At 53.7% G+C, this 23,715-nt stretch overlaps 3 protein-coding genes across 6 annotated transcripts in view; 2 read left to right on the top strand and 1 right to left on the bottom strand.

The window, feature by feature from the left end:
- SAMD4B (sterile alpha motif domain containing 4B) overlaps nt 1-16,952 on the top strand; it is a 43,015-nt gene extending 26,063 nt beyond the window's left edge. Inside the window, exons 4-14 of one of the 3 annotated variants that reach the window (XM_072778236.1) lie at nt 2,732-2,971; nt 3,650-3,759; nt 3,920-4,006; nt 4,638-4,980; nt 5,935-6,020; nt 6,519-6,637; nt 7,184-7,382; nt 7,574-7,697; nt 9,602-9,685; nt 15,779-15,846; nt 16,433-16,952. In XM_072778236.1, the coding sequence (XP_072634337.1) occupies nt 2,732-2,971; nt 3,650-3,759; nt 3,920-4,006; nt 4,638-4,980; nt 5,935-6,020; nt 6,519-6,637; nt 7,184-7,382; nt 7,574-7,697; nt 9,602-9,685; nt 15,779-15,846; nt 16,433-16,519 (1,547 nt within the window). In that variant the 3' untranslated portion in view covers nt 16,520-16,952. The other 2 variants (XM_072778214.1, XM_072778226.1) reach the window with 2 other exon arrangements.
- On the bottom strand, nt 12,215-17,048 carry PAF1 (PAF1 homolog, Paf1/RNA polymerase II complex component). Its single transcript, XM_072778250.1, has 14 exons — nt 16,705-17,048; nt 16,068-16,097; nt 15,877-15,969; nt 15,441-15,562; nt 15,294-15,360; nt 15,083-15,184; nt 14,895-15,000; nt 14,723-14,791; nt 14,538-14,641; nt 14,339-14,455; nt 14,111-14,239; nt 13,046-13,151; nt 12,849-12,939; nt 12,215-12,771 (listed from the first exon to the last, which is right to left on the bottom strand). Exons 1-14 carry the CDS (start codon nt 16,749-16,751, stop codon nt 12,368-12,370), a joined length of 1,587 nt encoding a protein of 528 aa, XP_072634351.1. The 5' UTR covers nt 16,752-17,048; the 3' UTR covers nt 12,215-12,367.
- Nucleotides 16,542-21,323, top strand: MED29 (mediator complex subunit 29). Of its 2 annotated transcripts, XM_072778263.1 has the most exons (5): nt 17,094-17,530; nt 18,079-18,137; nt 18,395-18,479; nt 20,061-20,081; nt 20,877-21,323. In XM_072778263.1, exons 1-5 carry the CDS (start codon nt 17,315-17,317, stop codon nt 21,309-21,311), a joined length of 816 nt encoding a protein of 271 aa, XP_072634364.1. In that variant the 5' UTR covers nt 17,094-17,314; the 3' UTR covers nt 21,312-21,323. The 2 variants fall into 2 exon arrangements, with proteins under 2 accessions (XP_072634362.1, XP_072634364.1); XM_072778261.1 differs by lacking the exon at nt 20,061-20,081 and having other exon boundaries at nt 16,542-17,530; nt 20,789-21,104.
- The last annotated feature ends 2,392 nt before the right edge of the window (nt 21,324-23,715 follow it).

The following is a 23,715-nucleotide window of genomic DNA, read 5'->3' as shown; positions in this document are numbered from 1 at the left end:
CCTGGAACAGTGTCAGATAGGGGGGTTGGAACAGAAGAGAGAAAGGAGTTGGGCATTCCAGGTAGAGGACACAGCATGAAATGAAGGCAGAGGGGCGGAAAATTAGAGTATACAGACAGGTCTGGCTAGGATGGAGAGATGCATAGCAGTAGTAGACATTCATGTTTACCATATGCCTGCCCCCTGTGCCAAGGATATCACTTAGAAATGGAGACAGAGGGGGCAGATGAAATGACTTGCCCAGCACCATAAAGTTAATAGGTGGCAGAGCCAGAATTTTAATGCAAGTCGGTCTTGACTCCCAGATCGCAGTATATGAGGGCCACATTCTGGGGGGCCTTGAAGGATAGGGTGAAGCTTTTAAATTTTTACAGGCAGTTCAGGAAACAGGAAACCATTAAAATATTTTTGAGTGGGGAGCAAGGATTGGCCTGTAAGGGCAGGCAGGGTGGGTTTGGGGTGCTGCCAAAGACAGACCAGGGTTTCTTGGAGAGTGTGAGGCCCTGCATCTCCAGCCGGCATTCCTGTTTTTATAGCTCTCATGCTGTGGCCAGCCTCCACCCCAGTGCCTGGCCAAGCAGGGTTCCTCAGGAACTGCATGATCATTCCAATCAGGATAATTTCCTGCCCTCTCAGCCTGGCCTGCCTCCTCCTTGGCTGAGAAGGGAAGAGGAGTAGGCCATAGGCACCAAGACAGGCAAAAAACCAAGTCTGTACCGAATTCCATAGGGCCCAAAAGGTGCCATTTTCTGGGAACTCAGACTCTTGGAAGAAACTGTGAGAAGAGGACCCCACAGATCACAGGCAGAGATGGAGGCTAGTCTTAGGGGGTGGATCAGTACACTGTTCTCTCTTCAGGTGACTACCTGGCTGGCTAGGAGCATAGATACTGTCACAGATGGAGGTGGTTTGGGGCCTGTACCAGGCTGGTTGGCCTTCCTGGGTTAAGTTTCAGTGGAGCACTGGCAGGAATCCCAGCCTTCCCATCAGAAACAAAGCTAGGGTTCTTCCGTTGCTGCCTCCCAACTCCCTCTGGCAACTGGGGCAAAGTGCTTCTGTTCCTGAGCCTTGATGTTCTTACCTACCCACCAGGGTGAGGTGTTTTGGCCTTGTATTCTTATCTTTTTATATGACTTTGGATACTTTTGAATTCCCTGTGTCAGGTTCAGAGGTACCCTCAGCACCCTTAGAACGGACCGTGGGTGCCCTCCTATAGGCATTTATGAAACTGAAGGCTCTTGTGTATCATGACCTGCAGCTGACCCTGGCAATGCTGAAATCATTGAGTGAGGTTGCTATTCCTGCAACTGCTTGAAATTGAGAAGCTTCACCCTATCCTTCAAGGCCCTCAGAATGTGGCCCTAATATACATGAGCCCAGCAACAGGCAGCCTGGTGATGGAGGCAGTAAATGTTAGGCTTGAGGCAGTAACACGGGGCTTTAGGGAATGCAGAGGAAAGAGTCACAGAAGAGCTAACACTTGAATGAGGAGTGAAGGCTGAGGTGGCTGGCAGGTAAGGGTAGAAGAGCAGTGAGGTAGGCAGAAGGAATAGTTACAAAGAAAGGTCTGGAAGCTCATGGGAACCTTCCCTTTCCTGAGGATGGTTAAAATCAATTTGGAACCATTTTCTTACCTCAGGAATGGGATGGATGGAGAGTATGAAAATCTTGTGGAAGAAGGCCTGGATTCACCCTGAGTCACTGGACTTCATAGGTGGCTGATTTTGGCTCAGTACAAATCTTTGGGAGGTGGTAAGGCCCAATGACAGGGATGTTGAGGAAGCACTTTAGATATTTAATTCGTTATACATTTCATTTGTTATTTATTTTACAAATGCTAATGAAGCAGCTCCTCCAGGCCAGGCCCTACTGTAATTACAGAGGATACAATGATCTTTAAGACAGGACAAGTCCCTGTTGTCACAGGTCTTGTATCGTAGCAGGGGTGTTCAGTTAATAAGCATGTAAACGAATAACTAGGTTAAATTATTTCAGGTTGTGGCAGGTGCTGAAGGGAAGATAAATAAGAGTCATATGATAGAGTAACCAAGATTGGTGGGGGGCAGCTACTCAGAGAAGGCCTTGGAAGAGATGTTGCTAGCTTGAGATGAGACTTTACGGAGCCAACTGCTAAGATCAAGAGGACAAGAAGAAAGAGCAAGTGCACAAGTCCTGAGGTTGGACACCTTGAGTGTTGCAGGAACAAATGAGGGTTGGTGGGGAAGCAAAAGCTAAAAAGGCTTGAACTGAAGGGTAAGTTGGGGGGGATGAGCAGGGCCCAGGTCCCACACAGGGCCTTGTAGGTCTGTAGAAGATTTTGAATTTTGTCCTCGGTGTGAAGGGAAGTCATAGATGGGATTTGAAATAAGGACTGACTTGGTCAGATTTAACATGGCTTCTGCAAGGTGAATGAACTGTAGGAGGCAAGAATGAAGGCAAGAAACCAGTAAGGGGGCTGTAGCAGTAATTCTAGCAACAGATACCAGTGACAGACCCGGGTGCTGGAAGAGAAAGTGGAAAGATTCAGAGATGTGGCTGAGAGCTTGCTGATAGGTTGGGTGTGGGGAATGAGGGAACGAGCAATACCTGGTAGGTGTTTCCCCTCTGATCCCAGGGTCCCCTCCCACTGTTGGATTCTGGGGCTGAGCTGCCATCCATCGCACCAACCGGGGGGCATGATCTCCTGGTCAGATCTCCAAACCTGACCTCTTGCCTCTCCCCCTCTGGCCAGGTCTCCCTTGCCAAATTCACCCCAGCCCGCTGAAGCGCTCCATGTCGCTCATCCCCACGAGCCCCCAGGCCCCTGGTGAGTGGCCGAGTCCGGAGGAGCTCGGGGCCCGGGCTGCTTTCACCACGCCCGACCACGCACCCCTCTCGCCCCAGAGCAGCGTGGCCTCCTCTGGCAGCGAGCAGACGGAGGAGCAGGGCTCCAGCCGGAACACGTTCCAGGAGGACGGCAGTGGCATGAAAGGTACGACAGGGGAGGACAGCTCTAGGACCCTCTGGAGAGAGGCTTCTGCATAGCTTAGAAGACAGAAGGGAAGCTTCCAACTTCCTGTCCCATTACCCTCTACCCTACTGTAGGCAGTGTCAGGTCTGAGGGGAGTGAGTCCCTGCCTTTAGGGCTCTCATCTGCAGAGAGATGCCTATAGGCCCTGGTCTGATGGGGGAGAAATCCCTGTCCTCAGACACCCCAGCCTGACACAGCAATAGCTGATGGAACAGAGGTTCCAGGAAGACTTTTAGGGACATCAGTGAGGTCCTTCTTTTTTTTTTTTTTTTTTTTTGAGGTCCTTCTAATATATATCCAGTCAAGCAGCTCAGAAGGGTCAGATGTCCTGATATGAGGGAAGGCCACCCAGAAGAGTGTGACTGGGCAGAAGAAGAAGTGGCTTATGGACCCTTGGCTTTTCCCCACTCCTCCCAGTTTTCAATGTTACCTCTGGTAACATTCTATACACATATTCCACCCCCGCCTTCAAGGTGGAGTTCCATGGGGCTCAAGAGAAGGTGGGCTGATGTTGGGGCCTCGGGGTCCCGCCATGTATGGAACATTAAAAAACTACAAAACACTGCTCCCTCCCATGACCCTTCCTCTGCCGTAGTCACAAGGTCCAGACCCCTGACCTCTTGCTCTCCTTTTCTACAGATGTGCCCTCATGGCTCAAGAGCCTCCGCTTGCACAAGTATGCAGCCCTCTTCTCACAGATGAGCTACGAGGAGATGATGACACTGACTGAGCAGCATCTGGAGTCTCAGGTGAAGCCCCAAGGGACCCTCAGGGAGGTGTTGGGGACAACACCATTTTGACATTACCCATGCAGCCCAACCCTCTGGTGTCTCTTCAGGCCTTGTTAGGGTACCCCAAGTACCTCAGCTTCTCATTCCAGCTTCCTCTCCCCTTCTGCCCCTACCACAGAATGTCACCAAAGGTGCCCGCCACAAGATAGCCCTGAGCATCCAGAAGCTACGTGAGAGACAGAGTGTCCTCAAGTCCCTGGAGAAGGTGAGGACCTGGTATCCCTATCTCCCAGCTGACTTCCCAGTGGCTCTGGGTGGCCTCCCTGGGGGCCTCCCCAGCCCTCGGGAGGCCAAGAACAAGTTAGATCACAGGGTTTACCTGCCTGTGGCTGAGAGGGTTCCCTCCGTTTGTGTCCTGGTCTTTCTCTCCAGACTTTGTCACTGTTAACTCAATCCCTCTGTTTCCTTTGGGTTTTCCTTTTCTGACTGGTATTTCCAATGGAGCAGAACGTCTCCCTGTGTGCATGATCTCTCTATTTGCTTTCTCACCACTCACTCCCCTTCCATATCTGCGTTTTTGCAGCCTTTTCCCCTTTCCCTGTCACTTGCTTCCTGGTTCCATCCTTGTGGGACCCTGAGGCCCCAGCATCAGACCACCTCCTGAGCCCCGTGGAACTCCACTTTGAAGGGGGGTGAAAGGGAGTATGTGTATACACATGTGTATGTATGTGTGCCTGAGTGTGTGTGAGCTTGCAGTGTCCTTACCTGCCTTTTCTAAGTGGTAGGACTCAGGGTTCCGCCAGCCCTCTCCAAGGTCTGTCTGACTCCACTTGTATAGTCATTCTATGGAGCTGTGGCAGTCAGCGTGTGACCCTGGATGTGTTTTCCCCACTCAGGATGTGCTGGAAGGCGGGAATCTGCGAAATGCTCTGCAGGAGCTGCAGCAGATAATCATCACCCCCATCAAGGCCTACAGCGTCCTCCAGGCCACTGTGGCTGCTGCTGCTGCCACCACCCCTACTGCCAAGGATGGGAGCCGGGGGGAGCCACCACTGCCAGGTGCTGAGCCTCCCCTGGCTCACCCCGGCACAGACAAGGGCACTGAGTCCAAGGACCCTCCAGCTGCAGAGAGCTACCCCCCTCCACCAGCTCCGGCTCCCACTGATGGCAGTGAGCCAGCCCCAGCTCCCGTCGCCGACGGAGACATCCCCAGCCAGTTTACACGGGTGATGGGCAAAGGTGAGACAACCCAAGGCCCGGCAAGAAGTTCTGGACAGGGAGCCAAGTGGACCCAGTCATCAAATTGAAGTTAAATGATGGGGAGCAGAGCTTTTTAAAGTACCCTGGGGGGATGCCTGGATGGCTCAATGGTTGAGCGTCTGCCTTTGGCTCAGGGCCCGTGTCTCTGCCTCTCTCTCTATGTGTCTCATGAATAAATGAATTTTTAAAATCTAAATAAATAAATAACTTTTAGAAATTTTTTTAATTTATTTTTGATAGTCACACAAAGAGAGAGAGAGGCAGAGACACAGGCAGAGGGAGAAGCAGGCTCCATGCACCGGGAGCCCGATGTGGGATTCGATCCCGGGTCTCCAGGATCGCGCCCTGGGCCAAAGGCAGGCACCAAACCGCTGTGCCACCCAGGGATCCCAATAAACAAATTTTTTAAAGCATCCTGAGGACTAGATCACTTCAGAGAGTGCTGAGACCGAGAGTAGCGAGGCCCTGCCTTTAGGTGTGTCCAGGTTGATGGTAGGAGAGAACCCTTACTTACTATTCCAGTGTCTCCAAACTGAGCAGAAGGTGGGACAGTGTGTTGGTAGAAATTGTGTACAGTATGAGGCAAATCCACTGGTTCCTTCCTTCACAGGAGACTAAAGGCCACAGGATAAGTCTGGTGAAACTCCTAGTGGTCTTGGCCTTTCCTGAGGCAGCATGGCATAGCAGACTTTACACTTGGGTCCATATCCTTTTAGCCACGTGACCTGGGGCAAGTGATTCAACCTCTCTGAGCCACTGTGGTGGGCTTTATATATTTTCACAGCAGCCAGGTATCATGCTTCACACATAGCTAGAACTCACGCAGCCTTGGTCCTCTTCCAACTTTTGTGCTGGCCAGCAGGGGCTGAGGAAGCTAGAAGTTGGCAGAGGACATGCTGGGGCTAACTCTCCTCCCTTTCCCTTGTCCCTCAGTGTGCACCCAGCTGCTGGTGTCCCGACCAGACGAGGAGAACATCACCAGTTACCTCCAGCTCATTGAAAAGTGCCTGACTCATGAGGTAAGGCCTCCTCTAGGGTTCCAAGCAGGAAAAGGCTCCCCTCATCACTCTCAGCATCCCTATTCCTCACGTGGCCCTCAGGGCCCAGCCTGGCTGCACCCACCCTCTATCTCCAGCCCTCATCTCACCAGTGTTGGCCCTGGCGGCTGCCATGAGCTCTCCTTCTCAGAGCCTTACTACATATTCCTTCTTTGGGAACCAGTTTCCTCTTCCTCCTGCTGGTCTCTCAGCTCTCAGTTCAGATATGTGCACTTCAGATGCCTACACTGGCCCCTCACAGCAGATTGGGCTTCTCACGCCTCCTGGGCTTCTCCCCCACAGTGCTCATCACCGTTCAGATCGCATGTGTGTGTTTTCCCCAGCTGAACTGTGAGCTCTGCGTGCGCAGGTTACTGCTGCATCCCAGCATTTCCAGCACAGAGCAGGCAGGCAGTCGGGTGGGTGAATGGAAGGCAGAGAGGAAGGCACACCCTCCCTGCTTCACGCTCCCAATTCTAGGCGTTCACGGAGACGCAGAAGAAACGGCTGCTGTCCTGGAAACAGCAAGTGCTGAAGCTCCTCCGGACCTTCCCGCGCAAAGCCGCCCTAGAGATGCAGAACTACCGGCAGCAGAAAGGGTAAGCAGGCGGCCAGGGTGTAGGAACCTTCCTTCCCAAGGCACCGATAGTGCTCAGTATGCTGATTGCGTTCTGGGCTGGGAATCGGTTATCCTCATTCAGTCACTGGGTAAACCTTACACAAGTCACCCAGTGAAGACTTTCCCGGAAGAAAATCAGGGTGTTCTTCCCACTGCAGCAGGGTGCTGAGTTGACAGAAGCAACATCTGGCCCTTTGCCTGTCCCCTGTCCTCCTCACCTGTGTGTAGAGGGCTGTGAAGTCTCTTTTCTCCACAAATACTAAGTGTCACACTTGAGAATTAAAGTTAGGAGAACTGCTGTAAGTGGATGTGAGGAAACCTTTGTCCACTCCCATCTCTGTCCTGAGGGTACCTCGGGGCAGGAGAACAGTGTGTGTGATGCAAGGATTGGATAGGGAGTCCTTGTTCATAGCAGGTCTGTGTTCTGTCCTTCCCATGGGGATTATGGGAGGGGAAGGGAGGAAGGGGTGGACAGAGAGGGGCCCCAACCACCTAAACTGACACCCTGCCTTCTACTCTTTCACAGCTGGGCGTTTGGCTCCAACTCCCTTCCCATAGCTGGCTCTGTGGGGATGGGGGTGGCCCGGCGGACCCAGCGGCAGTTCCCAATGCCTCCCCGGGCCCTCCCACCTGGCAGGATGGGCCTTCTGAGCCCTTCGGGCATCGGGGGCATCTCCCCCCGACATGCCCTCACTAGCCCCAGCCTTGGGGGCCAGGGCCGACAGGTGAGCCAGCGGGAAGCAGAGGGCCTGGCGCTTCTGGGATTGGGGTGGTGGTTCCTGAGCTGTGCATGTCCATGTGTTTGCACCTGGGCCTGGCTTAAATGGGAGAGGCTCCTTTGCCAGTTCCACCGAGCCTGGGCCTGGGCTTCTTCCCACTCAATTCACCACTTTCTGTTTTCCCCTGCCCTGTGTAGAACCTGTGGTTTGCCAACCCTGGAGGCAGCAACAGCATGCCCAGCCAGAGCCGCAGCTCTGTGCAGCGCACCCACTCCCTCCCGGTCCATTCATCGCCCCAGGCCATTCTCATGTTCCCTCCAGGTAAGCTGCCCCCACCGTTGGGGCTCCACCTCGACAACACCCTTAGGTGGCCCTTCTCTCATTCCCATTCCCACTATCCTTCCAGTGCTTCCTTCTACCTCCCATCACTCTGTACCCATCTTCCCACATCATGAGTTTTCTTATACCCTCCCCTCTCCCCCACTGCAGTTTTCCTTCTCAGATCCTGCCTGCTTTCTCTGTCTTCTCTCTCCCCTACTCCCAACCCCGCATTTCCACACCTTTCCTTCCTGTGTCACAGTCTTAGTGTCTCTGCTGGTCTCCGTCACCATCTCTCTAGAGGATTCCTCTCTAAAATACTCAGTCTGGAAGGGGTGGAGGGGGTGAGACAAAGCATCAAGTTTTCCATGGGGGGTTGTCCTGCCTGTCAGTCCACTGGGATTCTTTCAGGCAGGAACCAGCAGACTTCAGTTCTTAAAACCAGGTTCTACACTAAAGGGTCTGTGAGGTGAGATGACTGTTTTTCCTCTGTTCATAGAACAGTGTAGAGATGAGAGATCAGAATGAGGGTGAAGTTGGCAAGAGGGAGGTTAGAGAAATGCTAGCCCGGCCTTGTCAAGTGGGGGTGTTTCTTGCCCTGGGCTGGGCCTGCTGCTGGCCACTGAGGCTGCAAAGGCATAGAAGGCTGTGGGAGATGGGGCACCTGGCTGGCTCATCAGTAGAGCATGCAACTCTTAATCTCAGGGTTAGGAGTTCAATCCTCATATTGGAGGTAGAGTTTACTTTAAAAATTTGTTTTTAACTAGACTTGTAGGTGACCCTAAGGTCTTCATGACATAAAGTGCCAAATTAGTGGCTTTCAATTTATGAGATTATGTGAACTGCCATCTGTCAGAGGCAGAGGACCCTGTCCACTGTGTTCATCCTAGCATAGGGCTTGGCACATGGTAGGCATCTGTAACGGGATGCTAAATGACTGGATGGGTGAAATGCACAAGCAAAAAAGTTGAAACAGTTCTTTTTACTCTTTTTACTGACGTGCTGTGTGCTGGACTGTGTATCCAACACCTTTCCTACTCCATCAAATCAGTTTCTCCCGGCTGTGTACATGAGGGCACTGGTGTTATTCCCATCATGTCAGTCATAAATCTGAGACTCAGAGAGGTGACTTGCCCAAGGTCAAAAAAATATATATTTGCTAAGAACGGCCAGTTAGGTGTCCCAACATGGTCTGAGCTCAGAGTTCATTGGGGATGTGATGACAGGTAAGGCTGGGAGTGGGAGCAAAAGAGTGTTCTGAACCCAGGCAGAGAGCTCAGGCTTCCTCCCCATAGCAGTGAGGAGCCAAGGAAGGGGTTTTAAGCAGTGTAGGGTGGGGTCAGCTCTGCTCAGGAGTGGGCTGTTTCCCAGACACCAGAACAAGAGGCCCTTTAGAGGTGACTTGAGGACAAACCCCATGGCTGCTGTCCTGATTTGCCCCGTCTGCCAGGCCTGCCCAGATGACATCCTGCCCAGGGGAGCAAGTCCAAGTAGGGTTGGGAAGGGTTCTAATTAAGCTTCTGCACCAACTACAGAGCAGGTATGGGGCTGCCCAGTGCCTGGGGCCAATGCCCAGACTGTGCCTAAGGCAACGTGCAGGGTGCGGCCTCCAGGAAGCGCCCTCAGCTTCCCACACTCCCTCAGCCTGCTGGTCAGGCTTTTTGTTCATTGCTAAGCCTCTCCCTGCTCTGTGCACCCCCGGCCCGACTGTCCTTCACCCCTGCCCAATCATACTTCCCATCAGAGCGTGTGCCACGTCTCACATGCGGTTCCTCCATCTCCTGCCTCTCCCTCCCTCCCTCTTATCCCTGTCAGCCCTCCCCCCACGGCAGCCCATCCAGTGCTCGGTCTCCCAGGCTCTGCTCTCCACCTGAGCTCAGCCTTTGCCTCTGTTCTCTCCCCCTCAGACTGCCCGGTCCCTGGGCCTGACCTGGAGATCAATCCCACTCTGGAGTCTCTGTGTCTGAGCATGACAGAACACGCCTTGGGTGGTGAGCATTTCCTCTTTCCCTGACCCAGCTCCCACCTACCCAGCAGCGTCTCCGCCTCTGAACTGAGCAACTCAGAGCATCCTGAGGGGTCCCTAGGGGAGGCCAGCCTCCAGGGAGGGCCTGACTGGGATGACAGGCTCCCGGAGCGCCTTTTCTTGGGCCTCCCGCCACTTCCTGATCTTCCTCCCTTCCTCCCTTTCTTACCACAGATGGGACAGACAAAACCTCCACCATCTGACGGGACCCACAGCCCAGCGCACCCATAGGCTCCCTGGGCGGCGGGCGGGGGCCAACCCCCAACGGGCTTCTCCGCGACAGCGAGAGGGTGGGCTGGCTCAGCTATACAGTCTAGTATTTTTCTACTCTCTCACCCTTTTAACTTTTGTTTAACATTGGCACACGCCTTGCTCACTCCCAGGCCCGTCGAGGGATTCCTGCTGAGGCTCAGGGAGGTAGGGGGCAGCCAGGATAAAGGGAGCAGGGACTGGCTAGCCTGACTGCCCCTCCTTCCCTCCCTCATCCCCTGCCTGGCCCCGTCCCACCCCTGCCTCCTCCAGACTGCCGGCCACCCGCCCCTCCTAAGGGAGCAGCTTCCCCCTGTCTTGCGGGGCCTGCTCAGCACCATCTGACATCTGGGGAGAGGAACGGGGTTGACCACTTGCTCTCCTGGATGTTATTTGAGAGGAGCTAAGGAGAAGGTGGTGGATGAGGAGAGGAGCCTCTCTCTCCTTATCACCTGCCTCTCTTCCCCATTCCCATCATTCCCCAAGGACAGGAGCCACCCTCCTTTTACTCACCTCCTTTTGCCCTGTTTATCAGAGGTTCTCTACAATTAATTTCTTAGGCCTATTTAAGATGCATATTTATATAGTTCTTAACGGTTTTTCTCTCTGATCATTCCCTCTCATTTTTAGAATCCCCAGGCCTCTCTCTGAGCCAAGACAGTGGCAGGGGGAGCCTGAATTTTACGAGGGGAGAGGGCAGAGCCCCCTCCTCCAGACCCCCTAGCCCTTCCCCGCTTCCCCCGTCCTGGCTCCCCGGATGCAGAGGTTGAAGGCCAGGAGCCAGGGCAGCCAGTGAGGTCAGGAAGTCTGTTGCCTTAACATCCCCTTCCCGCAACCAACACACCCTTGTCCACTCCCAGGTCTGGTTGCTGAAAGACTTGGGGTAAGGAATAAGGGAAAGGGGATTGTTTGGTTTTTGGTTTCTTTCCCCACCCCTTTTCTTTCATCCTTCCCCACCCCCCCATTCTGTCATGACCTCACTTAAGTGGAACACTATATCATAACCCAGAGATTTGTCCCAGCTGTGGAGTCACACAGACCCTCTGGTCTCTGTTCCTGCTGAGGGGTTGTGCTGGGGCCCAGGTGGAGGGAGGGGATTTGGGGGTTCAGGCTGTGGGGAAGCCAGGGTCCCCTATTCCAACCCCCTCTTCCCACTCAACCCACCCCACCCCCCACTGGGACATTCTCAAGCTTTTCACACCGAAAAGGAAAAAAAATGTTATTTTTAGATACATTTTATGAATAACTTTTGTTATGAATATGGCTGGTAACCATTGTGTATGTTATTAAAGATACAAAATGTTGGGAAAAAACAAAAAACCAAAAAAAAAAATTTTAAAACCACCGCCCTCCCTGCACTCTCAGCCCATTCCCCAGACCTTCTTGCCTCTGCCCTCCTGGTCTGGACCTCCCTCAGCTCTGAGCCCAGGGAGGGGGAGGAAGCCAGGGGGTGGGGTGGCCCTGGGGATCTGCTAAGGTCCCCACCTCCTCTCCCAGTGCCGGGCTGGGTGGGGTGTCAGGTTTATTTATGTACCTCTTGCACACTCATCAACCTATGCAAGTCCCCCACCCCGGCCCCTCCATGTTTCTGTGCCTTTGCTCATTCCCCTCAAGCTCCCAGGGCTTCTCCAGTCCCCCTCCCAATAGCCCCGGGAAGTGGGATGGACAGGGGCCACCTCGTTTGGAATCAGCAGGGTGTCCCTCGTACAGGACCCTCACCACCTCCCAGCCAGTCCTGTCGTCTTCACTACCCATCAGGGTGAGCTGGCTCTGCCTGGCATTGGGAGGTGGTGAGGGACACCCCACACACACACAATGGGAGGCGAGAGCTGCCCCCTTCCCCCCACCTGACAGCAGAGTGTGCAGGACGCAGGCGGCCCCACTCTGATGAGCAGGACCCTGATCCTCTTCTGTTCCAGCCCCCCCAAGCCCCCTGCCCCCCACCATGATTTCACCCTCCCTCCTATTCCCAGCCCCACTGGCAGAATCAGCTTTGAGTAACTGTACAGTTTTTCTCGCTGTTGGAGAAGACTTACTTGTTGGAGTTTCACTTGTTTAATGGTCTGGGCTTATTTTGGAAAAAAAAAAAAAAAAAAAACAAGAAACAAAAAAAAAAGATTCTGACCTTTGTTATGCTACATTTCATGGAAAACCTAGAGGCCTTAGGCTGAGGCCATCGAGCTCCTGGGACAGGGCGGGAAGGAGAGGTGGAAGCCGAATGAGACCATAGGGCTGGGAGCGGAAGTAAAGGGAAAGAAGTTGGCTTTATTAACAGCAAGGCCTGGAGGAGAGGAGGGAAACAAAGCGAAGGGTTCGCAAACAGACCACTCAAAGTGCCTTCCTACGCATAATGCTCGCATTATAATCGTGTCTGCACCAACCCTGAAGGGCCTGGGACTCAGTCACTGTCACTGTCAGCTTCACTGGAATCAGAAGCTGCAGCTTCACTGCCATCCTCCTGGGCGGAGTGCTCACTGCCACTGGGGAAGGGACTGGCGCTGCGGCTCCGGCTCCGCTGGCCACCCCCATCACTGCCACTGTCCGAATCGTTGTCACTGCCACGGGCTTGGCCTCTGTCCTCGTCATCAGAATCCGCATCGTCTTCTGAATCTGCATCACTGCCAAAGATCTCCTCTTTGTCCCTAGCAGCCCGGGCCTCATCTTCACTGCTCTCATCCTCGCCGCTACCACTCTTGTCACTCGCCTCGTCCCTGTCACCCTCTTCGCGTTCACTCTCACTGCCTGAGCGCTCATCCTCACTGCCTTCCTTCTCACTGCTGCTGCCTTTCTCGCGTTCCTCATCTGTAAGGAAGCAGGGAGAAGTGAGACCCAGTTTCCCACCCTTCCAGGACTCCTGGGGTTTGGCCTTTCCAGCTTACCTGAGCCCCCAGCTTCTTTCTCTTCCGTCTCCATCTCTTCTTCCTCTTCTTCTTCGGGTTCGTGGTTCTCCAACTGGGCCTTCCGTGCCTCCTAGAAGCAGCAGGGTTGAGGGGGAAGAGGGTGTTCTGTTAGGCTTGTTTCTCTCCTTACCCATTCCCACCCTCCGTGGGTGCCCTGGGCCAGTGATGCTTGTTACCTGGGCTTCTAATTCCTTCTCATTCATGTCCCGGTGTTTGACCACAAGCAGGGCATTAGTACCGGACTGAACCCCAGCCTTTGCCCGGCGTTTACTCAGACGGACCCTGCAGTGGGCAAGTTGGTGAGGAGGGGTATGTGGAAGATGCATCTAAAGATCTGACTTGATTCTTACTATCTCACCAATGTTTAGTCCAGAACAGACCAGAATCAATGTGGGTTGAATGAAGGAGACCACACTCAGGTCGGGTAAGGGAAAGGGAAGACTAATAGCTCCACAAGTCCCCTGTATTTATAAAGTGTATGTGTATACACACGTGCGTGTGCACACACAACACAAATGTGTGCACATAAGAGATTTCAAGGTGCATTAGTTACCAGCACTTAAAAGCACAGAATCTAGATGGCTGGCTTTGGGAAAATGCTAAACTGTGGCCCCTTTTCCTTCCCATAGCATAGCAACAATAGGATGGAACCCTTTGCTGGGCCAGGTCATGGTGCCCTTGGAGGTTGTCAAGAGCTCCAGGTCACTCAGCCCACCAGCCCACTGTGCTACCTTCTACATGGATGGGATCAGAGTTTGGGATCTCTTGCTTTAAACAAACTCAAGATCACACTTTCTTTCCCAACCCTTACATTACACTGAGGGCCCTAGCACAGGAGTAAGTAAACAAACGTCTAGCTCTCAGGGGAAAGTTTGTTTGGGGGACGGGGTGGGGGGGATCCCCTTATTAACTTGGATATCCAAGATTTCATTTAAAATATTTATCCTAATTTGACGTATTACTCTGTATTTTGTTTATGCTGACTTTCACATGAAATCTCTTATTATCAGATGGAATTTGGCTATCTACCCTACAGAAAGGCTCAATCTCCTTCCTGGGTTCTTTTTGTTAGAATTAGGTCCAGCTCCCATGCTTGAGCAGGCTTCTGCTGCTCCTGTTTAAAATGCAGGAGAGACCAATCCTTATGTACAAATGACCTGCAGCGTAGTTCCTGTGTACCCCAGGATCAGGATTCTAAAGCGCAGGCCCAGGTTAATCTGAGGTAGGCGTGTACCAAGTACCTGGTCTCCAGTTCATTGTAGTAAACCCCATCACCCTCCCGGAAGATGAAGAAGTAGTTCTCCTCATAGCCCTTGCTAGCTTTGTTCTTCACATTCCAGTTGTACTCCCGGGCAATCTTGTAGTCATACCTGATGAGGATGATGGGAACAAGGTCACCCCATTTCTTCTTTATGAGGGGAAAAAAGACCCAATTCTCAATCCCCAAAACTTAACCCCAACCCACGCACACATCATCCGGTGCATAGTCCATCTCCTCCTCCTGGTCCCGCTTTCGTTTCTTCAGTGTCTCCTCCACAGGCAGGAAATAAGCCACAAACTGGTTCCCTTCCTCATCCATCATGCCTCTGGATGGAAAAAGGAGAAAATGAAGAGTGAGGACAAAGGGGCAGTGAGGAACATGGGTGGGCAGTGGGGTTACTTACTTACCTGATCATGGCCTGAGACATCATCTCCAATGCAGCTGCACCACTCGTGTCCTTGGGGGCTGGGTCTGAGTCAAAAATGACCTGAGCACATGGGTTGATCCACATCTGGGGCAAGAACACTGGCATTAGACTGGGATGAGCAGCGATGGCAGGCTATCTTTGCTGCCTCCCTGCCCTGGATCTGACCTTAAAGTCTGGGAAGACAGGCATGACCTCCACCGGTGTCACTCGGGGCTTGCTGTAATGCTGGGAGATCTGGTGGGGGCAAAAACAGGGTCGGTGAAGAGGAGGACGTGGAGTTTTGGAGCTGTACCTTGTTCTGCCTGCAACCACCATCCTACCCCAGTCCCTCAATTACCGACTTCTGGGCATCTTCAAAAGTTTTCTCAATAGCTGTGATCTGGCTATCCCTGTCTTTGTAAATTTCTTCCTCCGTGAACTGTTGCTTCACAGAAACCCCAATCCTACAAGTAAAGAGAGAGGCCTTTAGGGATCACTGGACACACCTGAAATCTCCGCTTTCCCTCCTTACCCACCACAACTTACTTGACCTCAGGCTTCTCATTGGAGATGCCATAACGGTTGAACTCAGTGGAGATGTACTCAGTCTTCCGCATCCATGGCACCACCTTCGCATGCTGCTGGGATCTGGGGTAGAGTATTAGGCACTTAGGACCCACCACTCTCCTCCCATTAAAGAGAGAGAGAGAGACACACACACACACACACACACCCCTGATGTCTCCAGCACACTCACCTTTTGGAGCTTGTAGGGGCCTGAATCTCTTCTTCCAAAAGCTTCTCATCAGCGGGATCGAGGAGTACTAAGGGAGAACAAGAGGGTCGTGAGGCAGGACCTGGCCTTTGCTGGCCTAGAGCAGGTCCTCCCTGCCTTCCCACACACCATTGGGGTCGATGCGGTAGGTATCCGGGTTGATAAGGTCAATGGTGACCCCCAGGTCTGGCTCAGTGAGGAGGTCGTGCTTGTGTTGTTTTTCCAAGGAAGTCGCTTTATACTGGACAAACCTGGGTGGGGAAACACGCATTATGGCTTCCTGATTCCAGCTTTACCCCTCACATCCCTGCTTCCCAGAGCCTAAGCCTCTCCAGGGAGGAACTCAAAATGGGGAGTGTCCCCCACGCAGGGGCCAGAAGCCTGGCTCTTCAGTGGGAAGAGACTTGGACACTGCTTGTTTCATTCATTAACAAGTATTTACGGAGCACCTACTGTCCTGTTGCTAGGTGCTGAGAAAAGAGCAGTCAACAAGAAAAGCAATCCTTGCCCTCAAGGAACTCATGATCTAATTGAGGTATTTCACCAACCTCCATCTCCGCCTCACCTGTTCTGGTCAAAGGGGTAGGTGATGAACTTCGGGTCGAAGGGGATGTCAGGGAGGCTGTTGCAGTACTTGACTCGGCAGACCACTCCGGACCTGGGAACACAGTGGTTCAAAACCTGGCCCCTGCTGCCCCACCTCTGCTCCCAGCCCCCACTGGCCCACCCCTTCTGGGAAAACACAAGGGGGCTCACCTCTCCGGCAGAGTCCGGTGAGAATTGGGCCTGGTAGGTAAGAGAGACACATTGACAAAGATGGAAAAAACCGGACAGAAGAATGAAGGAGGTTTTTTTCCCCAAGTTTTTAAGAAAGGGAAGGTGGGGGTGACACATGGTAAAATCCTTTGGGCAGCGGTGCTCCAAGTACTTTAACGGAAGGAGCCTAATATTCAACTCCTAGGGAAAGTGCAAACGCTTTCCTGAATGAAGCCAACTGCTCAGTCGCTCTCGGAGGAGAGGTCTTCAAGTGCTTTAGTAGAACTACGTGCTCAATCGCTTTTGGCAAAGGGGTTCTCGAAATGCTTCACTGGAGTAATAAACGCACAATCCCTTTTAAACAGTCTCCCCATAGCCTAATCTCTGAACTCCATGGCAGGGAGCGGGGACAACACCCCACCCCTGAAGGAACCCACCCCTGTCAAAGGTAAGCGCTCCGTGACGTCACGGCGTTCGCGGCGAGGGTCTCACATCACGGGCAGACCCGGGGGCCGGCGGCGTCGTAGGAAGACACCCGCGCCCGGCCCCACCCCCCGCCGCCCGCCCGCCCGCCAGCCTCGCCGAAACCTGGAGACCCCCAGAGGAAAGCGGAACAGCCAGGTGGCGTGGCGCCTACCTGTGGCCATCCTCCCGCTGGGCCTGAGTCTGAATGGTGGGCGCCATGGCGACAGGGTGAAGGAGGCCCGGACGGGGTCCTTGCTGAGCCGCGGGGAGACGCGGAGGGGTGTGCCGACGTCTGCGGACGCCTAATCCGAGGGAGGCCTCGGGTTGGCGCCGCTCTCAGTCGGGTAGGGTCGAAATGAGGTCGCCTGGTGAGAAGAGTGCCAGAGGAGACTCGGCTAAACGAGAGCAGGCAGCGCCAAAGACGGACTCGCAGCTCCGGCTCCACCAACTGCCGCCAAGACGCTGAGGACCCGACAGGTCGCCTCAGGCCCCGAGCCCTTCTGGGAAATAGAGTCCGGATTAGACCCACACCCGGATTGGCAAACGGCTGGGTAAGGGGCGGGGCGACGGAGGAACAGCCTCTTGTGATTGGCAATCGTAAATGTGGACGTCTAATTTGAGAGTCAAGGGGGAGGGGAGAGAGGGGGTTGTCCTTTCTTCCCATTGGCTGAGTGGCTTGGGAGGCGGAGCTAAGTAGCAAACGGGACCTGGAGACAGAGACGCCAAGAAGAAACCGGGAGAGACGCTCTTGTGGCGCACTTCCGGCGCGCTGGGCGAGGAAGATGGCTGCGTCCCAGCAGCAAGCTGCCGCTGCTTCGTCTGCCGCGGGTGTGTCGGGTCCGGGTTCGTCTGGTGGCCCGGGTCCGCAACAGCAGCCGCAACCACCAGCACAGTTGGTGGGGCCTGCCCAGAGCGGGCTTCTGCAGCAACAGCAACAGGACTTCGATCCAGTGCAGCGTTACAAGATGCTCATCCCGCAGTTGAAGGAGAGTCTACAGGTGATTGGCCGGGAGCTGTGAGTAGCTAGAGGGGTCTTATTCTCTGACTCCAAGGGGGAAGGCAGAGGGCCTCTTTAGTCTGGGAGAGAGCAAAGGAGCGTTGGAGAGGCAGGAAGGGGGAATGACGTTTGGTCCTCTGGATGAGGCCAAAGCGAGGCTCTGCAGATTGACAGTGTGAGCGGGATCAGCGCGGATGTTGGGCCTGGGAATGGCCGGAACTCGAGTGGGAGGGAGTTTAAAGGAAAAATAAGGCTCTGGTTGTTAATACGTGAGGAAAAGCCTGGCCTGTACAGAGATTCTTTCCATGATTGGTGGGTGAGGCAGGAGTGTAAGATCTGTCGGAGATTACTGGGAGGACCCTCGGTGAGAGCGGGCTTCTAGGAAAATCCTGCTACTCTGGATTGACAGGAGAGGTGCCAAGTGATGAGAAGGCTTGAAATTTAATAGATCTTAGGGAAGAGTGTAGATCTACGAAAAGTACTTTTGGCAGATCTACACCCCCTTCTGTTTCTCTATCTCGTGCCTTTTTTTTTTTTTTTTTTAACTAGACCTTGATGAAGGTCGCCGCCCAGAACTTGATTCAGAACACTAACATTGACAACGGCCAGTGAGTATAGCCGCTCTCCCTAGTCTTAGAAACTCACGCGGATCCCCACCCACTTATGCCCCCTTCCTTCTGTTTTCGAGCCCCACTCCTTAGCGACCACCCTTGCTCTTTTGCCTCTTCTAAAACAGTCCCTTAGGCCGTGCCTTGGGGTTTCTGGGCCTAAACTTGGTTTCCTGATGGATACTTGGTTGGGTAGACACTGAAGTCCCAGAGATTGGAAATTCATTCTCCAGTCACCTTCTTCTCCTGGACTATAGAAAGAGCAGTGATGGACCCATACAGCGCTTTGACAAGTGTCTGGAGGAGTTCTACGCACTCTGTGACCAGCTGGAGCTCTGCCTGGTAAGGGGCCTCCTAGACACTGGGTGACCACAGCCCTGCCTCAGTCCCCAGGTCTCCGGAAACCCTGTCAGTCGGCACACATGGGGCACCTCCTATGGGCCACTCTCGTGCTTCAACTGATGCTGGGGACATGATGTTGCTCTGATCCTTGCCTTTACTAAGCTTCCAGTTCAGTGGGGTGACATACATCCCCAAATAGTGACAGCTCAGAGTGGTCAGGGCTAGGATGGGAGAGGCACAGGATCCTTCCCTCAGGATTAAAATGAGGGAAGTTTGGGGGATTGTGGAAGCCCAGAGAAGGCACGTGACTCTGCCAAGGATAGGGCAGGGAGAGAGTGGCTCAGGGAAGTTTACTGGTAGAGAGCACATCGGAGCTTTGGCTGGAGCAAAAATGGAAGAGGGTGGGTGATTAAGAGCACAGACTCTGGAATCAGAGGGATCATCAATCTCTACTTGTGACCTTTGGGTTTCTCCTTTAAGAAATGGATTTTGGGGAAAGACAGCAATATCAAATATGTAAAAAACAACATGGTACTAAGCATGTGGCAAACGTTTCCTGTAGTGTCATCATCATCATCATCATCATTTTAAACTTGGTTTTGAAGGAAAAGTCAGAATTTGAGAAGTCTGGGGTGGTAGAAAGGTGTTCCAACCATAAGGGACAGCTTCTACTTTAATTTCTCATATCGGAATGTCATGAAATTCAGTTTAGCTGAGGTGTAATATGCATTAGGGCTTGTGGGATTTTTTTTTTTTTTTTTAGATTTATTTATTTGAGACAGCTCACGTGCACAAGTTGGGGGAGGGGCAGAGGGAGAGAGAGAGAGAGAAGCAGGCTCCCCGCTGAGCACAAAGTCTGACACAGGGTTTGATGGCAGGACCCAGAGATCATCACCTGAGCCAAAGTCAGGCACTTAACCGACTGAGCCACCCCAGGGCTTGTTGGCTTTTGAATATAGCCTTGAGGGTGGTGGGGAGCCATGGAAGGTTTTAAGCAGGGAAGAACATGGCCCTGCTGGCTTTTTTAGGAATATACTTCTGGCTGCCAAGTGAAGGATGGGTTAGAGGAGCCAAGAGTGGAGGCTGGAAGCCCAAGGAGGCCACCAGGACAGGATTCAGGTAGGCCAGGCTGCACCAGGACAGGGCCATGAGGAAGTGGGGAAGAACAGATGGGAAAGCTGCTCAGAAGGCTTCGTTAACAGACCATGGGGCTGCCGGACTATGGGAGGAGTCATCTCCAGGATGACGCCCAAGGCTGTAGTTGGAATGGCAGTGCCATTCCTGAGACAGGGACCCAGGAAGAGGAACAGTTTGGTGAGGAGAGTGTGACAGCTCAGGAATTTCAGGGGAGGCTGGGGATATAGATGTGATATTACTGCAGAGGTGGGAACTGTGTAGTGCATGTGGGTGGGACAACCCCTAGAGGGCATGAGAGCAAGAAGAGATGGGACCTGTGAATTGCCCTGTTTAAAGCTTGAGCAGGAGCATCTGGGTGGCTCAGTGGTTGAGCGTCTGCCTTTGGCTCAGGGCGTAATCCCGGGGTCCTGGGATCAAGTCCCGCATCGGGCTCCCCGTGGAGAGCCTGCCTCTCCCTCTGCCTGCGTCTCTGTGTCTCTCATGAATAAATAAATAAAATCTTTAAAGAAAATAAACATTAAAAAAAAATAAAGCGGGCAGCCCCGGTGGCTCAGCGGTTTAGCGCAGCCTACAGCTCAGGGCGTGATCCTGGAGAGCCGGGATCGAGTCCCACGTCAGGCTCCCTGCATGGAGCCTGCTTCTCCCTCTGCCTGTGTCTCTGCTTCTCTCTCTCCTCTTTGTGTATTCTCATGAATAAATAAATAAATAATCTTTTTAAAAATTTTAAAAAAATAAAGCTTGGGCAGAATAAGAAGTTCTTAGAGCAGCCAGAGAAGAAGGAGGAAAACCAGAAGCAGGTATCATCAGAGAAGCCACTGCCAGGGTCAAGGCTGGAGTTAGGACAGTCACAGCAATAGCAGCTGACATTCATCAGTTAGCACTTAATGAAGCACTAGGACCTGTGGCTGTCTCACACACTGTTCTCACGGTTCTCACCCGATGAGGCAGCAAAGGTAGTCATTAAACCCATTTGATTTTCCAAAGGAGGAAACAGACTCTGAGAGGGGAAGCTGCATGCCTGAGGTCACCAGCAAGTGACCAGCAGGGCCAGGCTCTGACTGCAAACCCCTGGGAGTCCAGAGGCCCAGCCAGCTACCCCATGCTGGCCCTTGGGGTGGAGTTGGGAGCACCAGGAGGGACACTGATACCACACCTTGCCTGCCTGTCCACAGCGCCTGGCACATGAGTGCCTGTCTCAGAGTTGCGACAGTGCCAAGCATTCGCCAACTCTGGTGCCCACGGCCACCAAACCAGATGCAGTACAGCCTGACAGCCTGCCCTACCCGCAGTACCTGGCAGTCATCAAAGCCCAGATTGCCTGTGCCAAGGACATTCACACCGCTCTGCTGGACTGTGCCAACAAGGTCACGGGCAAGACGCCGGCACCACCTACAGGCCCTGGGGGCACCCTGTGAGCTGGCAGGGCTGGGAGTGGGGCAGGCCCCCGGGGAAGGGGACAGGGAGGGAATGAAGAGTGACCTCAAAGCAGCCTGTCTCCGACTTTTCTTCCCGCCTGAGTTCTGTGGCCCGAGCCAGCAGGGGGCAGCAGAGGCCAGCAGGGGGCGCGCAGGGCGGGGCCTTGCTTCCCCTGGCAGCCTGCTGTCCTGTCCTGCCGAGCCCAGGATGCACTTTGGACCCCCCGTTGATGACCTCTTACAGGGCTCGCCCCCAGCCTGCCTGGGCAAAGAGCCCTGACCTGCCTCTCTCCCTCAGTCTTTCCTGACTTTGTCCATTTGGGGGTGGTCTCTCTGTATTTGCTCCCTTTTCTAGCCGTTTCTCTGTGTGTTTCTAAGGCATGTGTCTGTTGTCTGCCTCTCGTTGGGTCTCTTTTTGTCCATTTCTCTACCTCTTTGGTCCTGTTTCCCTGTCTCTGACCATCTCTGTCTTAGTCTCCTTTTGCTCTATTCTGCTCCCAGTTCTAACTAGGACTCTAGTATGAAGGGGGCTAGATTCTGGGAGCCAGACCCCTAGGCTACCTGGGGCTAGAGGAAGGAGTTTCATTTCCAAGGGCCACAGCCAAGTCCAGGGATCCCCAGCACCTCCTTTGTCAGCCCAGCACCCCCAGTCCTTAGCCCAGGAAAGGGGAAGTGAAGGGGTTCTAGGCCCTGACCTCAGCATGCCTGGTCTGGGAGCAGCTTACTCCCCCACCAGAACCCGGAGCCTGCGTCAGCAGCACTCAAACTAGGGGCATTGTGCAATCCGTGGTGAAGCCTAGCCCAGCTGGATGCCTGGGTCCCTGTATTTTTAGCCCCAAAGGAGAAGTGAAAAGGCCCCAGCAGGGGTGAATCATCAGTCCTGGGGAAGAACCCAGGCGCCTGGGCCCCAGCTCCGGGAAGCAGGCCTTGGGGAGGGGGCTTCAGGGAAGGAGTGGCCCACCAGGCTCCCCTTTTACCTGAGAGCAAGCCTCGGGAGCTCAGCCATGGCTTTCAGGCCTGGGCAAGTGCAAGGCGGAGCTACCAGCCCAGGCCCAGCTGTTGGAGTGAGTCAGCCTGGTTGCGGGACTGCCCCACCCAACACCTTCTGTGCCCTGGTTCCCATCTCGCCGCCCAGAGGTGTCCTGTCCTGGACTCCACATCTGCAAGGAAAGCCTGGGACTGTGAAGACCTGTGATTCAGCCAGAGCCCAAGTCCCCACACTAGAGTCCTGGGAAATGGCCAGCCTGTGTGTGTGTGTGTGTGTGTGTGTGTGTGTGTGTGTGTGTGTATACACACCCCAGGGAGTCCCTTTCTTGAAGTCCCAGGCAGGCATATAGGGCAGACCCCCCAGGAAGGGCAGCAGGCCTCTGGGCACTAGCTGAAGATGCTGCCCACAGGAATAAATGTGACACAATGACACAAATGCAGGGCACATGTATGGAAATTGGCATTACTTTGTTAAAAAACTTTAGTTTGAGAGCCTAGGTTGGGTGGTGGTCCGTGGGTATTCATTATCATTATTATGATCTGTAAATAGATGTTACGTGGGTTGTTAAGTAGATGAGAAGATTTACTTTGGGGGAAAAAAAGTCCTTGACAGAGGTCACGAAGTCCTCACTGAGAGGCTGAACTGGAGCCAACTTGAAGGCGAGGGAGTAGGCATGTGGGCATTTGGAGGAAGAACATCCCAGGGAGAACGTGTGGGCATTTGGAGAAAGAGCATCCCAGGGAGAAGAACAGGAGTGCAAAGGCCTCGAGGCAGGAATGTGCTGATGTGTCTGTGGAACAATGCGGAGGCCTGGACCACAGTGCAGGGGGCAAGGGTAGAAGTTGCCGAAGGTCACAAAGGACCTTAGTGGAGATTTTTACTAGATCATCAGACCAGAGGGAGATTACACGGCCTGGTGCCCCACCACGCACTCCAGGGAAGAGCGCACTTGAGATGCATGGCCACAGAGGGCAAAACAGACCCTGGGGACATGGGTGCCGGTGGCCCCCTCTCCCCCAGCAGAGAACAGGAGAACCTACCACCATCCTACAATCAGAGTCCCCAGGTTCTCCGTCCCAGTGACAGTCCCCCAAACAGACTCTAAAGGAACAATCCAACCACATGAATATACAAACAACTCTCTAATCACCACTTAACCCACTATCTTTCACCCCATCGCAGACTTTGCCCATGACTGGCTGACTCAGCCCTCCGCTCAGCTCGACATTATCGAAAGTAGCCTTAGCTGCGGCTAGATAATGCTTCTCAGGTACAAGTGTGTGCGTGTGTGTCTCGGCTGGGCCCATGGAGGGGGCGAACAGTGACCGGCCACCCTCCCCGTCATGTGTGCCGTAGACGTCAGGAACCAAAGTTCACCAGTTTCACTGCCTTGTGACTGGGCCTCAGAGGGAACCTCAACCAGATTCTGGCCTCCCATGTTCTCAGCTTCCCCCCAGATAAGGACACACACGCTTGGGAACACTAGTCACTGCACACACAGCTCCAGGGACCCCGCACCGGGCCCCAGCCTCCTAGAGTCCCACAGACGCTGAGGCACAGGGCTTCCCGGTGGGGGCGCACAGATCCTCCTCCCGCCAGAAGACAGGGCGGCCAGACCCCTGACCCCGCGCTCCTCGGGGGGTCACTCCAGCCCCCATAGTGCTTCAGAGCTACCCGCAGATGTGCGTGCAGTTCA

Source organism: Canis lupus, chromosome 1 (assembly GCF_048164855.1).
Source record: "Canis lupus baileyi chromosome 1, mCanLup2.hap1, whole genome shotgun sequence".
Lineage (NCBI taxonomy): Eukaryota > Metazoa > Chordata > Mammalia > Carnivora > Canidae > Canis > Canis lupus.
Note: the sequence above shows the minus strand (reverse complement) of the source record. Positions and strands in the feature narration are given on the sequence as shown.

Coding starts and splice junctions, on each gene's coding strand:
- PAF1 (XM_072778250.1), bottom strand. CDS start 16,751: ATGGCGCCCACCATTCAGACTCAGGCCCAGCGGGAGGATGGCCACAG. Junction 14,642..14,722: donor CTGTCTTCCCAGACTTTAAG/GTCAGATCCAGG, acceptor TTCTTGCCCCAG/ATGTGGATCAACCCATGTGC. Junction 12,772..12,848: donor GAAAGAAGCTGGGGGCTCAG/GTAAGCTGGAAA, acceptor GCTTCCTTACAG/ATGAGGAACGCGAGAAAGGC.
- MED29 (XM_072778263.1), top strand. CDS start 17,315: ATGGCTGCGTCCCAGCAGCAAGCTGCCGCTGCTTCGTCTGCCGCGGGT. Junction 18,138..18,394: donor ACTAACATTGACAACGGCCA/GTGAGTATAGCC, acceptor CCTGGACTATAG/AAAGAGCAGTGATGGACCCA. Junction 18,480..20,060: donor ACCAGCTGGAGCTCTGCCTG/GTAAGGGGCCTC, acceptor CCCCGTGGAGAG/CCTGCCTCTCCCTCTGCCTG.